This window comes from Planococcus citri, chromosome 1, assembly GCF_950023065.1.
Source record: "Planococcus citri chromosome 1, ihPlaCitr1.1, whole genome shotgun sequence".
Taxonomy (NCBI): Eukaryota; Metazoa; Arthropoda; class Insecta; order Hemiptera; family Pseudococcidae; genus Planococcus; species Planococcus citri.
In genome coordinates this window covers 17,648,089-17,663,714 of record NC_088677.1, presented here as the reverse complement: position 1 = coordinate 17,663,714, position 15,626 = coordinate 17,648,089, and the positions used below count along the sequence as shown (strand labels likewise).

At 31.4% G+C, this 15,626-nt stretch overlaps 2 protein-coding genes across 2 annotated transcripts in view; both read left to right on the top strand.

Moving 5' to 3' along the window:
• The window catches only part of LRP1 (LDL receptor protein 1), a 52,655-nt gene extending 50,004 nt beyond the window's left edge, over window positions 1–2,651 (top strand). Inside the window, exons 69-70 of the mRNA XM_065370074.1 lie at window positions 923–1,046; window positions 1,127–2,651. Of these exons, the coding sequence (XP_065226146.1) occupies window positions 923–1,046; window positions 1,127–1,294 (292 nt within the window). The 3' untranslated portion in view covers window positions 1,295–2,651. The remainder of the gene's footprint in view (window positions 1–922; window positions 1,047–1,126) is intronic.
• Window positions 2,652–2,946: 295 nt separating this feature from the next.
• LOC135849593 (muscle-specific protein 20-like) lies at window positions 2,947–15,037 on the top strand. The gene is made up of 5 exons (XM_065370075.1): window positions 2,947–3,104; window positions 6,851–6,932; window positions 14,078–14,207; window positions 14,320–14,440; window positions 14,547–15,037. The coding sequence occupies exons 1-5, from the start codon at window positions 3,078–3,080 to the stop codon at window positions 14,736–14,738; spliced, it is 552 nt and encodes a 183-aa protein (XP_065226147.1). The 5' UTR covers window positions 2,947–3,077; the 3' UTR covers window positions 14,739–15,037.
• The last annotated feature ends 589 nt before the right edge of the window (window positions 15,038–15,626 follow it).

Here is a 15,626-nt window from a genome sequence, read left to right as displayed (position 1 = left end):
TTTGATAGCAATTTTTGATTTTTTCCTGCTTAAATTTTAACCCTATTTCATTGCTGGCATAATTTTTGAACTTTTCAAAGTCTCGAAGAAATTCATGACCCAATTTTTGAGCTCAAAATTCTTCAAAACCGCTCAAAATGAATTTTGAAAATTTTTTTGATTCTCTGTGAAAATTTCAACTCATTTTAATCAGCTGTTAAAGACGCCTTTTTCAAAAATCATGAAAATTATTATGATCTGAGTTTTGACCTTGAAATTTCTCAAAAACGTTCTAAACTAAAAAGTGACCTTGCGACTTATCAAAATGGGTTACAATTTCGCAAGATTCGCAAATATTTCGAGTATTTTTGAAGAATTTTTGCGGCCACGAAATCTACTGGTCCTGATTTTTGGGATTTTCGAAAAACGTATCATTTGACTCATATGAGTTGAAATTTCGGTAGAAAATCAACAACTCCTTTCGATTTTCTTTAGTAGTTTTAGTTTTGAATCATTTCAAGCCCCAAGTATAAAAAATCATTTCTTTTGAGATTTTTGAAAAAATTCATGTGATTTTGAAGCTCAAAAACACTTCAAACCCGCTCAAAATGGATTTCAATTTTTTTTCTACTTTCTGAGAAAATTGTACCCCAATTTGATGGGTCAAATTACACCTTATTTCAATATTCCAAAAAATCATTTCCTGATTCTGGATTTTGAAAATTTTTCAAAATTGCTCAGAATGAATTTCGACATTCTTTCTGTAATTTGTAAAAATTTCAACCCATTTTACGAGATTAGGACTATTTTCAAAAATCAAAAAAATCACGATTGATGGGAATTTTTGATTTTTTCTGCCCCCGTATGTTGAATCTGCCACTGGTGAAATCCCCTACATATCGAGTTGAAATGGATTGAATTTTATACATTTTTTTTATTCCAGTAATGGAGCATTTATGCACGTTCGTATTCAAGAAAATGGAGCAGTAAATAATCCTATGTACTTGAGAGGAGACGCCGAAGAAGATGAAGTTACCCTAGACCATGTTACTCCTTTACAAGAGAAGGTACGTAAAAGTCGCAATCAGTACAAGCAAAATTGAAATTTATATGAATGTATACGATTCTAATTTTTAATCATGTGCAGGTGATTTTCCAATTATCTTCCAACACATTCGCGAATCCGGTGTACGAGTCGATATACAGCATCGGAGGCGAACATTCCACCAACATAAACGAAGAGAAAAAAGGCCTACTGCAAAGCACGATGGAATTAAACGATACTTTATCAACGAGCAATGAACAAGTGCAATAAATACAAGTAAATCGAGACTAAGTTTAATCCTTTTTTGGGACTCGACTGACGACCTCGTCGTCGTAGCAATTTTTAAATTTCTTTTCCATTGATTGGTATGTTCCTACTATACTTTCTGGTATTATATGTTAACCTTCTTCTTGTATGTATGTACGTAGCTACGTAATGTAGTTGATCGTGAATTATTTTTTCTCAAACCATGTATATTTTTTATTAAGTCAATTGTTTAAGCTGGAGGATTTCAACTATTTATGCCCAATGTTGCCAAACAAAACGTTGTGTTGTATTTTTTAGAATTAGGGTTTTTTTTTCGTTTTTTCGTTGAAAGGAAATTCTCAAGCCGTCGATTTAAAAGAAAAAAATGGCCGCTTATGTACCCTAATATTGTTGTGTTGTGTTTAAACAGTGGTATTATTATTTTGTGGGTAATTCTTTTGTTATTACGATGTATTGGTTGTGAATTATTATTTTATTTTAAACGTTGTAACTTATAATACTCAAGCGAAACGATGTGTTAGGTGTAATTTTAGTACGTTACTTGTATAATGTCTGTTTGTATTTGTCCGCCATATCCATTCTATAAGCAAAATTTTACCTCAACGACGGTTGTGAATTTTATTAATTTGAGGTTCCTATGTGTTGAAATTTTAATTATTTAACGCGAACGAGTGTTTCAAATACGTAATTTTTCTTCTTATTTTCTTTCTTCTTTTTTTTGTACGGTTGCTTTGGAAATAGTTTATAAATAGTTGTGTAATTTTATACGTTTATATAATGTTTGTATTATCTACTTAATCAAAGGGAATCGAATTGTTAACATAATTGTGCCATAATATTTGTAGATTTTAATTACGTATTTTAGAATGTTTTTAATTATTTTTTTTGTACGTTTTTTTTTCTCTTTCCTTTTTTTGTATTTTCTTTCGTCTATAATATCGTATAAGAGGCTCTATATAGAAACGTTGGTATATTTTTAAGTAGGTGAATTTTATTTTATTTTAATATTTTTTTTCTCGATGAAACATGAAAGCAATTTTTTTTTCGAAAGGGGAAAAAATGTAAGGACGAAATTTATATTACGAACAACGGGGCATAATATTTTTTTTTAGTGTACTCGCGTAATTTTTATTAGCAAATGTTACAACATTTGAAATGTACTAGTCAATGCATCGACGTAATATTGTATAACTTTCTATATTTTTTTTTCTTTGTGCTTCCAACGGTGATACTCATTATTACGTAGTATTTTTGTTTTATTTCATTGTCTTTTTATTTAAAAAAAAAAACCGGTGTACGTTTGAATATTTGTTCGTGTATTAACGAGATGTATTTGTAAAATAAATTTTAGAACGTATAACGGTTTAACGGCCCCGACCCCGGGGTTGTTATTATTTCATTATCGAGGAATGCTGCCAACGATGACAGGAGAGTTTTTTTTTTGAGGGCTTTGTTTCACCAGATTTATATGTACAAGGTTCCTTTCTCAAGTTGAACGATGACATGTGTGTGTGTGGTTTTTGTATGTAATAAATACGGGAAAATATGTTAACTCGATATTCCATAGTGGACTAAAAATATCGAGAAGGTGATTTCTAAATTTATCCCGGGTGACCTCATAACCCCCTCTTTTTGAATTTTCGCATCTCGAGTAAAACTATACGTGTCTTTCCAGAACGAAGAGAGACTACCAGTTAGTATCTTTTATCTTTATTTAATTGTGATTTCTCGCTTTTCGCCGAGTCGTCGAGTGTACCTACTAAATTCGTTCACTGTATTATTCAAAATGCCTGGTGGAAGACCCTTGTGGCAGGTACGTGTAGATTATACCGAGTGTTTGCGGTGTGGTATGGGATAGTTATTGGACTGTGGAGATTTTGGAGATTTTTAGGGGAGGTTTTATGAGAATTTTTGAAGATTTTTTTGTTTTTTTGTAAAATTGTTCAAATTAATATTTTGATTTTTTCGCATTTTTTTTTTTTTTTTTACTGATTTGTTGAAAATGAAATTTGGTTTTGAACCACCTCTAATTTGGTCTCTAGCAAATGAAAGATGATGAAAAAATATTCCAAGAGATGGTTCATAGTGTTCGAGATGTCGAAGAATAATTTTCATTTCCAAATATTTTCAATTACTTATTCGATTGAAAAAAAAATTAATGACCAAGTCTCAGGTTTTTAATTAAAAAAAAAAAAAAAAAAAAAAAAAAAAAAATGCTAATAAGATTGTAACAATTCGTCAGATTTAAGTACCAAAAAAAAAAGAAATCATTTCAATAATTGAGGTGACTTTTCAATTAGTTTGTTTGGTTTGTTCTTAATTATAAAAATGTTTAAAAAACAAGAAAAAAAAACAAATCTCAATTTTTGTAAAAAATATAAATTTTTATAAGTGAAAAAAATTTCAATTTTCAAGTTTTCTTCTCGAAAAGTAAAAAAAAAAATACAATTTAAATAACGTTTTGACCATAATCATGATTTTGTAAAAAAATTATAAATTTATTTCCAACAAAAAACAATTTTTTTTTTGCTAATTTTTGGAAAAAATTGATCTACTTCTGATTTTTCTCTTAAGAAAAGTAAAAATCATGATTCTGAAAAAATTAATTGTTAACTTCAAATTTTTTGTAAAACTATAACGATTCATAATGTTTCGAAAAATGTTATCATTTTCAATTTTTTTCCGTAGAAGAACAGAATCATTGTTCTGATGAAAAATTAGTCAACTTTCACTTTCATATTTTGGCAGGAAAATCAGTTTTCCATTATGTCAAAAAAATTGATCTTTTTTTTCTGAAAAATTGAAAAAAAAAAATACTTACTTGCTTTGAATTTCAAAAAATTTCATCAAAATGTATGAATTTAAAATTTTTGGTAAAAAAAAATGATATTTATGGCATTTTTTTAATACCTACGATAAATTATGCTTTCAACTTGGTGAAAAAATATGCACCATATTTTAGTTTAAACCACACAAGCTTACAATTTTTGCAAAAAAAAATGTAAAATGTTGAAAAAACACAAATTTTCAACATTTTAAAGGCTATTTTAACTAAAACATGCAATTTTTAGCAAAAAATTATAATTTTGAAACAAAAAATGGCAGAAATCGAACATTATCAATTTTGAATTTTCTATACCCAATCTTCGAAAAAAGTTTTCAAAGTTTTAATGTTTTTCGAGAAATGATAAAACTGTACCTATTCTTCTGCAAAAATTTCGAACTTTCAAGGACAAAAATTGTCGTAATTTCAAAAAAAGGCAATTTTTAAGAAAATTGCAGATTCTATTCTAAAAAATTACAATCTTTTAACAATTTTAAACGAAAATTACAACATTGTGATTTTTTTTTCAAAGAAGTCGAAAAACTGATTTAAAAAAATAGCAAGCTTACAATTTTTTGCAAGAATAAAACATTCAATTTTTGGTAAAAAATGACAATAATTTTGTTATTTTGAAACAAAAAATGAAAAAAAATCGAACATTCAATTTTGAAATTTTTGTATCTTTTTTCAAAAAAAATTTTCGAAGTTGTAATGTTTTTCAAGAAATAATATAACTGTAGGGCTAATTTTCTAAAAAAAATTGTCAACTTTCAATTTTCTTATAAGCGAACAAAAATTGTCGTAATTTCAAAAAAAAGACAATTTTTTTGAAAAATGGAAGTTTTGATTCTAAAAAGAAGACGATCGTGACTCTGAGAAAAAAATTACAAAATTTTCACAATTTTGAACAAAAATCACAACATTTCCAAAGAAATTATTGAAATCAACAAACTGATTCAAAAAAATTGCAAGCTCAAAATTTTTTGCAACATTTTTAACTTACTTGGATGATAATTTTGAGTGAAATTACGAGTATTTTTTTAACGAATTAAAAGCATTGGTGAGATTGATGCAAAAATATCAGCTCGTCTCCTTAAAATTTACTAAAATGATAAGAAAAAACATCAAAATATTCGTTTTTTTTTCCAAGAAAATTGAAAAACAAAATATCGAAGGTTTTTTGCAAAACTGAGATAATTTTAATTAATTTGATAGTTCTGTGAGAAGTGGTCATGGATTAAAAATACGATCAAGCTGAATCATTTTCCCTATTTAATTATTTTTGTACTTTTTTTTTTTTTTTTTTTATAAAAAAAGTTGATGTTTCAAAAAATGATATATTGCTTTCAAGTTCATATGACAATTGACATGTGACTAATTTTTTCAAGAACGTGGTCGAGATTTCGACGAATACCCTAAATTTTGGCCCCTTGTCTCGTGTGGGGGCAATTTATAGTAATTAAAAAACAGCCTACTCTCTTTAACGTTTGCCTCTTCGAATCAGTGATTTAAATTCTGAAGACTATAAGTACACTTGCTTGCCAAATTTGTTTCATGTTGAATAAAATTGAGGATGGAGGAGTGTAAATTAGAAAATTGTTTACAACTCGTGACTAAGATATTAAAGAATTACTTCAAAATTTTGATCTTTTTACTTTTATTTTTCATCATAATTTTAAAAATTTTTTTAAATAATTTTATTCGTATTGCAAGAGTTACCTATATTTTTGAAAAAGTTTCCATCTTCCATCACAGCTTCGCTCAGCAGATCGCAGAATAAAGACAAAAATAAATCGCTCCAAATAATCGAATTATTTTCCATCGCTCGATAAATCGAGTCTAGAGCCAATTTAGCGTTGGAATTCTGCATTGTAGAAAGCGACAGTTTTACGTTTATTATACAAGATGCAATGCAGCGCCCATCAGCCATTAAAATAAACGTTGTTTACGTTTCGTTTTCTTATAAATAGACCATTATCGTTCGAGAAATATATAATTCATCAACCTTTAAAAACTTTTGGCAGAGCGAATGCATTAAATCATCGTTGTAAAGTAAATGTTATTACCCAAGCGAAGTTATTATTATAAAGATCAAGGTTGGATTTTGTGAGTTTAAATGCAGCGAAGGTTGCAATGCATCAAAAGATATCATTTGTAGATTATTAATGTTTATTTTGGATTGGCTTATAAATTTAGTTCGATCTGGATTTATTTTAAAAATTTGGGGAAAATTCCAAATTGAAAGGAACGAAAAAAACAGTAGAAAGATTTTTTTTCCTTCAAGTAGGTACCTAACTGATTTATCACAAGGTGGAAATTATCAATTATTCTGATAATGAGAACATCAAATAAGTTCTCACGTTTTTAAATACTAGATAGGTATCTACCTATACTTGCAAGAAAGCTCAACTTAAGTTAGGTATGGTGTCGTGATTCCTCAAGTCGAGAATTTTTTTCTTTTTTTACCACGACATTTTTTCAATTTCTTTCGTCTGATTAGTCATCCATCTACAATGATCATGAAAATCCGTTGACGTAATTTCACGTAAGAGTTCGCGAAGTTTCACGCGTAATGTCACTGGGCAAAAATGAAATATTTTTAGTGTGGGCGTTAGCGTAAAAAAACGTAAAAAAATTGGCAAATGTTCAATAATTTCTGTCCAATGTTTTGTTTGTATGTATGTACATGTACAAAGGAAAAATGTACTGAGGTAATCTTTATTATTTGAATTCAGGTGGCCGGTAAACGTGACCCGGAGCAAGAACGCGAAGCTCAAGAATGGATTGAAGCTGTATTGGGTGAAAGATTCCCTCCTGGTAGGTGTTCGTGAAATCTTAAAATATAACATACTTACTTCAGGGTGTACCTTATTTTGTCAAGTAAAATAGAAAAAAATGGAATAAGCAAAAATTAAAATTAGTGAAAAGTTGAACAAATTTTTTTATTGTTCTATACATAGGACATAGGTCACCCTTTTACAAGAAAAACCCCTCTTTGGACCCTCAAATTATCCTGGTTCTCTTGTATGAAGCCCATCTTCTCCCCCAATTTGTGAAAAATAGTTACATACGTATAAAAAAGATGAAAAAACTTTTTGTTTAAATTTTGAGAAGAATTTTTTCAACTTTTTACAGAAAAACCTACCTTTTTGGTCCCCCAAATTATTGTAAAACTCCCTCAAAGTTGGAAAACTCCCCCCTCCTCCTATCAAAAAAAAAAAAAAAAAAAAAAAAAAATGAAAAATTGATATCTGTACATTGAAAATGACAAATATTTAATTTATAAAAAAGATAACAACATTTTTTGTTTAAATTTTGAGAAGATTTTTTTTAAATAACTACTTTTTAAAGAAAACCCTACCTTTTTGGTCCCCCCAATTATTGTAAAACCCCTCAAACTTGGAAAACTCCCCCCTCCACCTGCAAAAAAAATGAAAAACATATATCTGTACAAATTTACTTATTAAAAATGTTTCATTTCTAGGCAGAGTCCTTCCAAATAACCACATTTCGGGAAAATCTCTCCCTTGGTCCCCCAAATGATGATGGCCATCATATGAAGCTCTCAAAATTGGAAAATATCGAAAAAGATAAAATATTATCATCTGTACAAATTGTTTAAAAAATTTTCATGTCTGAGTCGAATACTTCTTTTTAGGGAGGAGGAAACGAGTCTCACTTTTCAAGGCTTTCCAAGTTTTCAAAAGTTAGCATCTCTAAAAGTCTACAGATTTTCTTTCAAGTCTTAAAAATTCTGACATATACCTACTGTTTTTTTTTTTTTTTTTTTTTTTTGGGTGTTTGTAATTACTTGATTATTACACCCGTCGTATGAGATTTAAATCGAGTTGGTAAGGTCAAGTTTTTTAATTAGGTCTAAGAATTTTTTAATTTCGGAAGGGTCGTCTGGTATGAATAGGGATCTTTCATCTATTTGTAGGGATAGTCTGTGCTGATGTAAGGAGGGACATTGAAATAGTAAGTGTTGGACAGATATAAGTTCTGAGAGGCAGAATTGACATGTGGGTTTTGGGGCCTTTTCATAGAGGTGATTATGTGTGATTTTTGTGTGGCCAATTCTCAGTCTGGTTATAGTGATTTCTTCAAGTCTGTTTAAGTGGGAGAGGTTTTTCCAAGGATGGACTAATTTTTTATGTTGAAAGAGCTTGTTTGTGGTTTGGAGGGACCAAAAGTTTTGCCATTTCTTAAGTGTGCTTTGGGTGAAGATAGATTTGAGGTCGTCAGCTGTGATAAATATAAGGGGAGAAAGGATGGTGGCAGATTTAGCATTAATATCTACAATTTCATTTCCTAAGATTCCAACGTGGCTGGGTACATACATAAACTGTATGAAGAAGTTTGAATTTTGTAAGTCAAATAGAGTTTTATGAATATTTTGAATTAGAAGGTGATCGGAAAAAAGATTTTGGATAGCAGTTAGTGAGCTGAGGGAATCACTTTGAATTAAGAAGGACTTATTTTCTGATTCATAAGTGAGTATGTCACAGAGACAGTGGAAAATAGCTGTGAGTTCGGCAGTGTAGATTGAAGAACAGTTATGGATTTTAAAATTTGAAATTCTATCATTTATAGAGTATGCATATCCTGTGTGAAGTGTTGGTATTTTTGATCCATCTGTAAAGCAAAGATTGAATTTTTTGCATTCTGATAAAAGTTCAAGATAGTTCTGTTTTATTACTAATGGAGAGTGGCTATTTTTTGGGTAGTTAATAAGCTGTAGGTTGACTTGAGGAGGTTTTAGAAGCCAAGGGGGGTATAATATTGGTTTTTGGATGAGAGTTTTGGGATTGATTTGAAGATCATTCAACATTGTGATGAAATTAGAAATGGGTCCTTCTATATGATCAAAATGTTGGGGGTTGGGTGGGTTAATTGAGTTTTGGAGTGGATGGGAAGGGTTGGTGGATGCATTTGAGATGAATTTGTTTGTTATGAGAGTTCTTCTGAAATCTGGGGGTAATTCTGCTGCTTCACAATATAGGCTATCTATTGGAGAGGAATAGAGGGCTCCTAAACAGATCCTTAGGGCTGAATTTTGAATTGTTTTTAGGATATTTGAAGTTTTATTTGAGATATTTGCAAAACATGGGCTTCCATACTCAATTTTACTGCGAATTAGAGATTTATACAAGTGAAGTAGGAGTTTGCGAGATGGTTTATACTTGGTGTTTTTGATTATTTTCAACAGATTTAGGCGTTTCATGATATCTGATTTTACTTTTAGAAAATGAGGAGTCCAATTTAGTTTTCTATCAAAAGTTAAGCCAAGAAATTTAGTTGTGGTTTTGAATTCTAAAGAGTGTCCTTTGAAGTTGAAGATGAGATCTGGAGGAATCTTATTTTTTTTGGTGAAAAGTATACAGTGGGTTTTTGACTCAGAGAAGGTTAGACCATTTGAATCTGCCCATGATTCAATTTTTTCAAGGGTTTCTTGGATTACTTGAAGAGCTAGTTGAATATTATTTGAACGAAAGGAAATGTTTATATCATCAGCAAAGATTCTCAGAGAAATGGGTCTAGAAACAACATTGGAAATGTCATCAATCAAAAGTATAAATAAGACTGTGCTAAGAACTGAACCTTGGGGGACTCCATTTTCAATTTCAAAAAACTCTGAGTATGTATTGTCAACTCTCACTCTAAAAGTACGGTTTGTTAAGAAATTCTGAATAAAGTAAGCCAAATGTCCTCTAATTCCAATGGAATGTAATTTTTGGAGAATTTTATAACGCCAGGCTTTATCAAATGCCTTTTCAAGATAATATCAGAAAGTTGGATGATTTTTTTTTAAATTTTTCAAATGTCAACGAGATCCAAATTTTGGAAAACATCCCAAAATCACAAAAAAAAAGTTGAAACTTTTTGCCAAAAAATGAGATTTTTTGATAACTTTTCGAATCAAATTGAAACGTTTTGCCATTTCTGAGAAAAAGTCACATTTTTGGCAAAATAACGTCAAACTTTGGCAATTTTAACAAAAGAAAGAATTCTGACAATTTCTGGCCAAAAATCAGTCTTTTGGTCAATTTTTGAAAAGCAATAAAACTTTTTGGAATTTTTGAAAAAACTACGATTTTTTGTAATTTTGTTTAAAAAACGAGAATTTTTTACAATATTTATTTGAAAAAAAAAAAAAAAACAGACTTCGACAGTTTCAACCAAAAGAAGGTCTTTTTGAGAATTACATACCCTACTGACACAAAAAGCATTACTTTTTGGCAATATTCGGCAAAAAAGCAAATTTTTTGGAACTGGATTATTTTTGGGGAGAAAAACTGAAAAATTTTGAGAAATTGAGAGAATCATTTCAAAAAGTTGACAATTTTAGCAAACTCAGCAATTTTGGTTAATAAAAAAATTATCTACAACCTTTTTTATAAAGACAAAAACAAACTGCCATAAAAAGCGAGAATTTTGGAAATTTTTGGTAAGTAAAAGATAAAAATCGAGATTTTTCAGCAATTTTTAGAGAAATCAGAAAAGTGAGACTTATCGAATTTTTTTTGACAAAAAATTGGAATTTTTGACAATTTTTGGCAAAAAAGGAAGACTAGGTATAACAATTTTAGCAAAATGAAGGACATTTTGGCAATTATTGGCAGAAAAGGGAGGCTTTTGGATACTTTTTGAAAAAAACTGAAAATTTTTAGCAATAGCGAGAATCACTTTTTTTTTTTTTTTTTTTTTTTTGTTTTGGGTGTTTATAATTACACGATTATTACACCCGTGGCTAGAAGGGTTTAGATTTGGTTTATTAGGTTGGTGCTTTTAAGTAGGGTTATAAATTTTTGGATTTCGGAAGGGTTAAAAAGCAGAAATTTGACAATTTTGGCAGAAATCGGAAATTTTTTGAAATTATTGGCAAAGAAATTGTAGTTACTTTTTTTGAATTTTTTTTTTCAAAAAGTGATGCCTTGTGGCTTTTTTGCATGTTTTTAGGCAAAAAACAACGGTTTTTTTTGTCATTTTTTGGCGATGTTATGGTAAACATAATTTCTGAAAAGCTGGAATTTTGGTTTTTGGGCAATATTTGGGCCAATAAGGCGAGACTTTTTGAATTTCTTGAAAAAACCTGAGATTTTTTGACAATTTTGGGCAAAAAGAAGGACTTTTTAGCAGTTATTGGCAAAGGCTATAGGTGGATAAGTATGGCGAATTTGCCCCCGAGAGCTTCAGGGTTGATATTTTCATGGAAGGTGGGTACCCTTGAGCACCTTCCGTCACGAAAGTTTCAGACCCCCAGACACACCCCCCCCCCGGTTTTGAGAAACTCCCCCTTTTCTAAAATTACAATAAAAATTTTTTTCTCAGCCCCATGTGAACCGATTTTTTTAATTTTTTGGTATGTTGTAAACATCCATAAGAGGTATCCACACAAAAATTTTCACCCCCCCTTCCCCCCCCAATGACGTTTTTTAGCTTTATTTGCCCGTTTTAGCAATGATCATGATTCTGCACAAAAATGGGAATAGCATTTTTAAATGTGTTTTCGACCCCTACAAAACATATATTTTTTTCAAAAAAAAATTTTTGGTGGGTCGTGGTCAAAAATTGAAAAAACTAACAGAGGGGGTAAAAATGAATTCTGGTGTAAATTATTGTTTTTGGTAAATGAGGTGTCGATTCCATATGAATCGAACCCCCTCAACACGAATATGACGTCCAATTTAATGCTACCCTCAAGCACACCCCTCCAGTGCCTCTGCCCCCACCTCAATTATCACTATTATATTAAAAATTGAGCTATATAATAATATTGGTGTCGTTCTCATATGAATCAAACACCCCAAACACGAATATGACGTCCAATTTAATGCTACCCTCAACCACACCCCTCCAGTGCCTCTGCCCCCACCTCAATTTTCACTATTATTTTAAAAATTGAGCTATATAATAATATTGATGTCGTTCTCATATGAATCAAACACCCCAAACACGAATATGACGTCCAATTTAATGCTACCCTCAACCACACCCCTCCAGTGCCTCTGCCCCCACTTCAATTTATACTATTTTTAAAGTTTTGATATTTTCATAGGTAATGTTGGTTTCGTTTTCATATGAATCAAACCCTCCGAACACGAATATGACATCCAATTTTACTCTACCCTCATTCACACCCCTCCAGTGCCTCTGCCCCCACTTAAATTTATACTATTTTAAAAAGTTTGATATTTTCATAATGTTGGTGTCGTTTTCATATGAATCAACCCCCCCCCCCCCCCCGAACACGAATATGACATCCAATTTTACTCTACCCTCATTCACATCCCTCCGGTGCCTCTACCCCCCACAATTTTTACTCTATTAAAAGTTGATCTATTTTCATAATGTTGGTGTCATTTTCATATGACTCGAATACCCCGAACACGAATATGACATCCCATTTAATGCTACCCTCAACCACACCCCTCCAGTGCCTCTGCCCCCACCACAATTTGTACTATTATATTAAAAATTGAGCTGTATAATAATATTGATGTCGTTTTCATATAAATCAAACACCACTAACATGAATATGAAGTCCAATTTAGGTCTACCCGTATCTATTCCCTTCCAGGCTGCAGCCAGCTCCTCGAAAATGTTAAAGTTTGACCCTTGCGATGTCGTTGAGTTTTCAACCTTTGTGAAACATGCCTTTAATAGCAATTGATTTGATTTGAAGTAATTATTGGTCGAGGATTGATCGGAGTTGGCTAAAAATTTTATTGTTTAGGTGGGGGAAGAGGCACTGTAGGGGTGTGAATCTGGGTAGAGTAAAATTGGATGTCATATTCGTGTTCGGAGGGTTTGATTAATATGAAAACGAAACCAACATTACCTATGAAAATATCAAAACTTTAAAAATAGTATAAATTGAAGTGGGGGCAGAGGCACTGGAGGGGTGTGGTTGAGGGTAGCATTAAATTGGACGTCATATTCGTGTTTGGGGTGTTTGATTCATATGAGAACGACACCAATATTATTATATAACTCAATTTTTAATATAATAGTGAAAATTGAGGTGGAGGCAGAGGCACTGGGGGGGGGGGGTGTGCTTGAGGGTAGCATTAAATTGGACGTCATATTCGTGTTGAGGGGGTTCGATTCATATGGAATCGACACCTCATTTACCAAAAACAATAATTTACACCAGAATTCATTTTTACCCCCTCTGTTAGTTTTTTCAATTTTTGACCACGACCCACCAAAAATTTTTTTTTGAAAAAAAAATATGTTTTGTAGGGGTCGAAAACACATTTAAAAATGCTATTCCCATTTTTGTGCAGAATCATGATCATTGCTAAAACGGGCAAATAAAGCTAAAAAACGTCATTTTGGGGGGTAAGGGGGATGAAAATTTTTGTGGGGATACCTCTTATGGATGTTTACAACATACCAAAAAATCGAAAAAATCTGTTCACATGGGGCTGAGAAAAAAATTTGTATTGTAATTGCATAAAAAGGGGTGGTTTCTCAAAACCGGGGGGGGGGGGTGTCTGGGGGTCTGAAACTTTCGTGACGGAAGGTGCTCAAGGGTACCCACCTTCCATGCAAATATCAACCCTGAAGCTCTCGGGGGCAAATTCGCCATACTTATCCACCTATAGCCTTTTTGATTTTTTTAGTTTAAAATGCGAGACTTTTTAAGCATTATTTGAAGAAAAAAAAACGAGACATCTGAGCAATATTTCGAGAAAAACGGAGATTTTTTGGAATGTTTTGTGAAAAAGCGACAATTTTGGGCAAGAAACGAGACTAGACTATTTGGCAATTTTGACAATAGCCTAGATGAGATTTTTTCTTTGGGGGGGGGGGCAAGATTAGTATAGAGGTATACAAGTTGATTTTTCCTAGATTGGGACTTGACTAAGAAAAATTCCGTAATCTACCCATCTATGTATTCAATTTCACATTGAGCAAGAAATTCCATCATTTACTCAAACTTGTTTTTTTTTCAGGATATGCTTTCGAAGATGTCTTACGAGATGGTATTGTATTATGCAGATTAATGAATAAATTAGCTCCAGGAATTATTCCAAAAATTAATTTCTCCGGAGGTGATTACAAAATGATGGATAATATCAATATGTAAGTTGGATTTTATATCGACGATGAGTTGGTGCTCAAATTGATCAGATTTTTACTCGTACATGGAAATTCTATTTTCTATACTTATTTCTGGTAAATTGGAATGATTTAGGTTTCAAAAAGCATGTACTCAATACGGAGTTCCAGACGTAGATCTCTTCCAAAGCGTAGATTTATGGGAGTCGAAAAATATTTCCAGTGTTACCACAACTATTTTCGCTCTTGGAAGAACAGTACGTATGATAAATTACATAATATATTGACTCTGACCTACTCGTATGATGTGTAAGTACCTACTACTTATTACTTGAATTTCATTTTCTTTTTTTTTTCAAATAGTGTTACAAACATCCAGAATGGAGAGGACCATTCCTAGGACCACGACCATCCGAAGAACACAGACGCGAATGGACCGAAGAACAATTAAGAGCTGGCGAAGGAGTCATCGGTTTACAAGCTGGTACCAATAAACTTGCTACTCAAAGTGGTCAGAATTTCGGCGCTACCAGAAAAATCTTATTAGGCAAATAGATAAATCTGTTTTAATACCTATCAGAATTTTATAATTACCTAACTTTAAATGGAAAAGTTACCTACCTACAATTGTATTGTGACCTCAATATTTTAAAACGAGTGAAAAATCTGAAGAAAAAATCAAATTTCAACTGAATCAAAGTACATACCTACCTATTATTCTATTTGTTATGAAATTTTATTTATTATCTATAATATTGACGTAGAAAGAAAACTGGAGATGTTTTTATATTAAATTATTTTTTATATTACAAGACGTATTGAAGAAAAAAAATGAAAATAAACGTTCACGTGTACTTTTGTGATTGTAAGCATTTTTTGATGAGCCCTGTGATTCAAATGTTTCAAAATTTATGAAAGAAGTCGATATTTACCTAGTACCTACTTGCCTATATTTTTTCACAACTTTTTAAGGCGCGAAAATGCATAGGCATCTTCGAAATAGACACGACTAGAACTTCAATGAAAAAATCCATTTCTTGAACAAAACATTCTTGAAAAATAATACATACCTATAATTTACAAGAATCTATAAATCTTTATTCTTCAAGGAAAATTCATAGAGATTGGGTTCTGACTCGATTGGTTGACCCGTTTTGATTTTATCTTGTTATTTTTTTGTTCACAATTTCCAAAAAGCCTTTTTCTGTTTTTTTTTGGTCAAAATTGCAAAGAAGACGTTTTTTTAAAAATTCAAATCACCAAAAAAGATTTACATTCATAGCCAAAGTTGTGAAACATTATTAATTTTTTGTAAACACCGATTTCACTTCTCGCAGATAAAGTCTTGAGCGGTTCAGTGTAGTATATATACGAACACCAATGCATATCTCGACGGGCATATCAGTAGGCACCCGGGGTCCCATCCTCCCTTATGATATAAGT

Coding starts and splice junctions, on each gene's coding strand:
- LOC135849593 (XM_065370075.1), top strand. CDS start 3,078: ATGCCTGGTGGAAGACCCTTGTGGCAG. Junction 14,208..14,319: donor ATGATGGATAATATCAATAT/GTAAGTTGGATT, acceptor GGAATGATTTAG/GTTTCAAAAAGCATGTACTC. Junction 14,441..14,546: donor TTTTCGCTCTTGGAAGAACA/GTACGTATGATA, acceptor TTTTTCAAATAG/TGTTACAAACATCCAGAATG.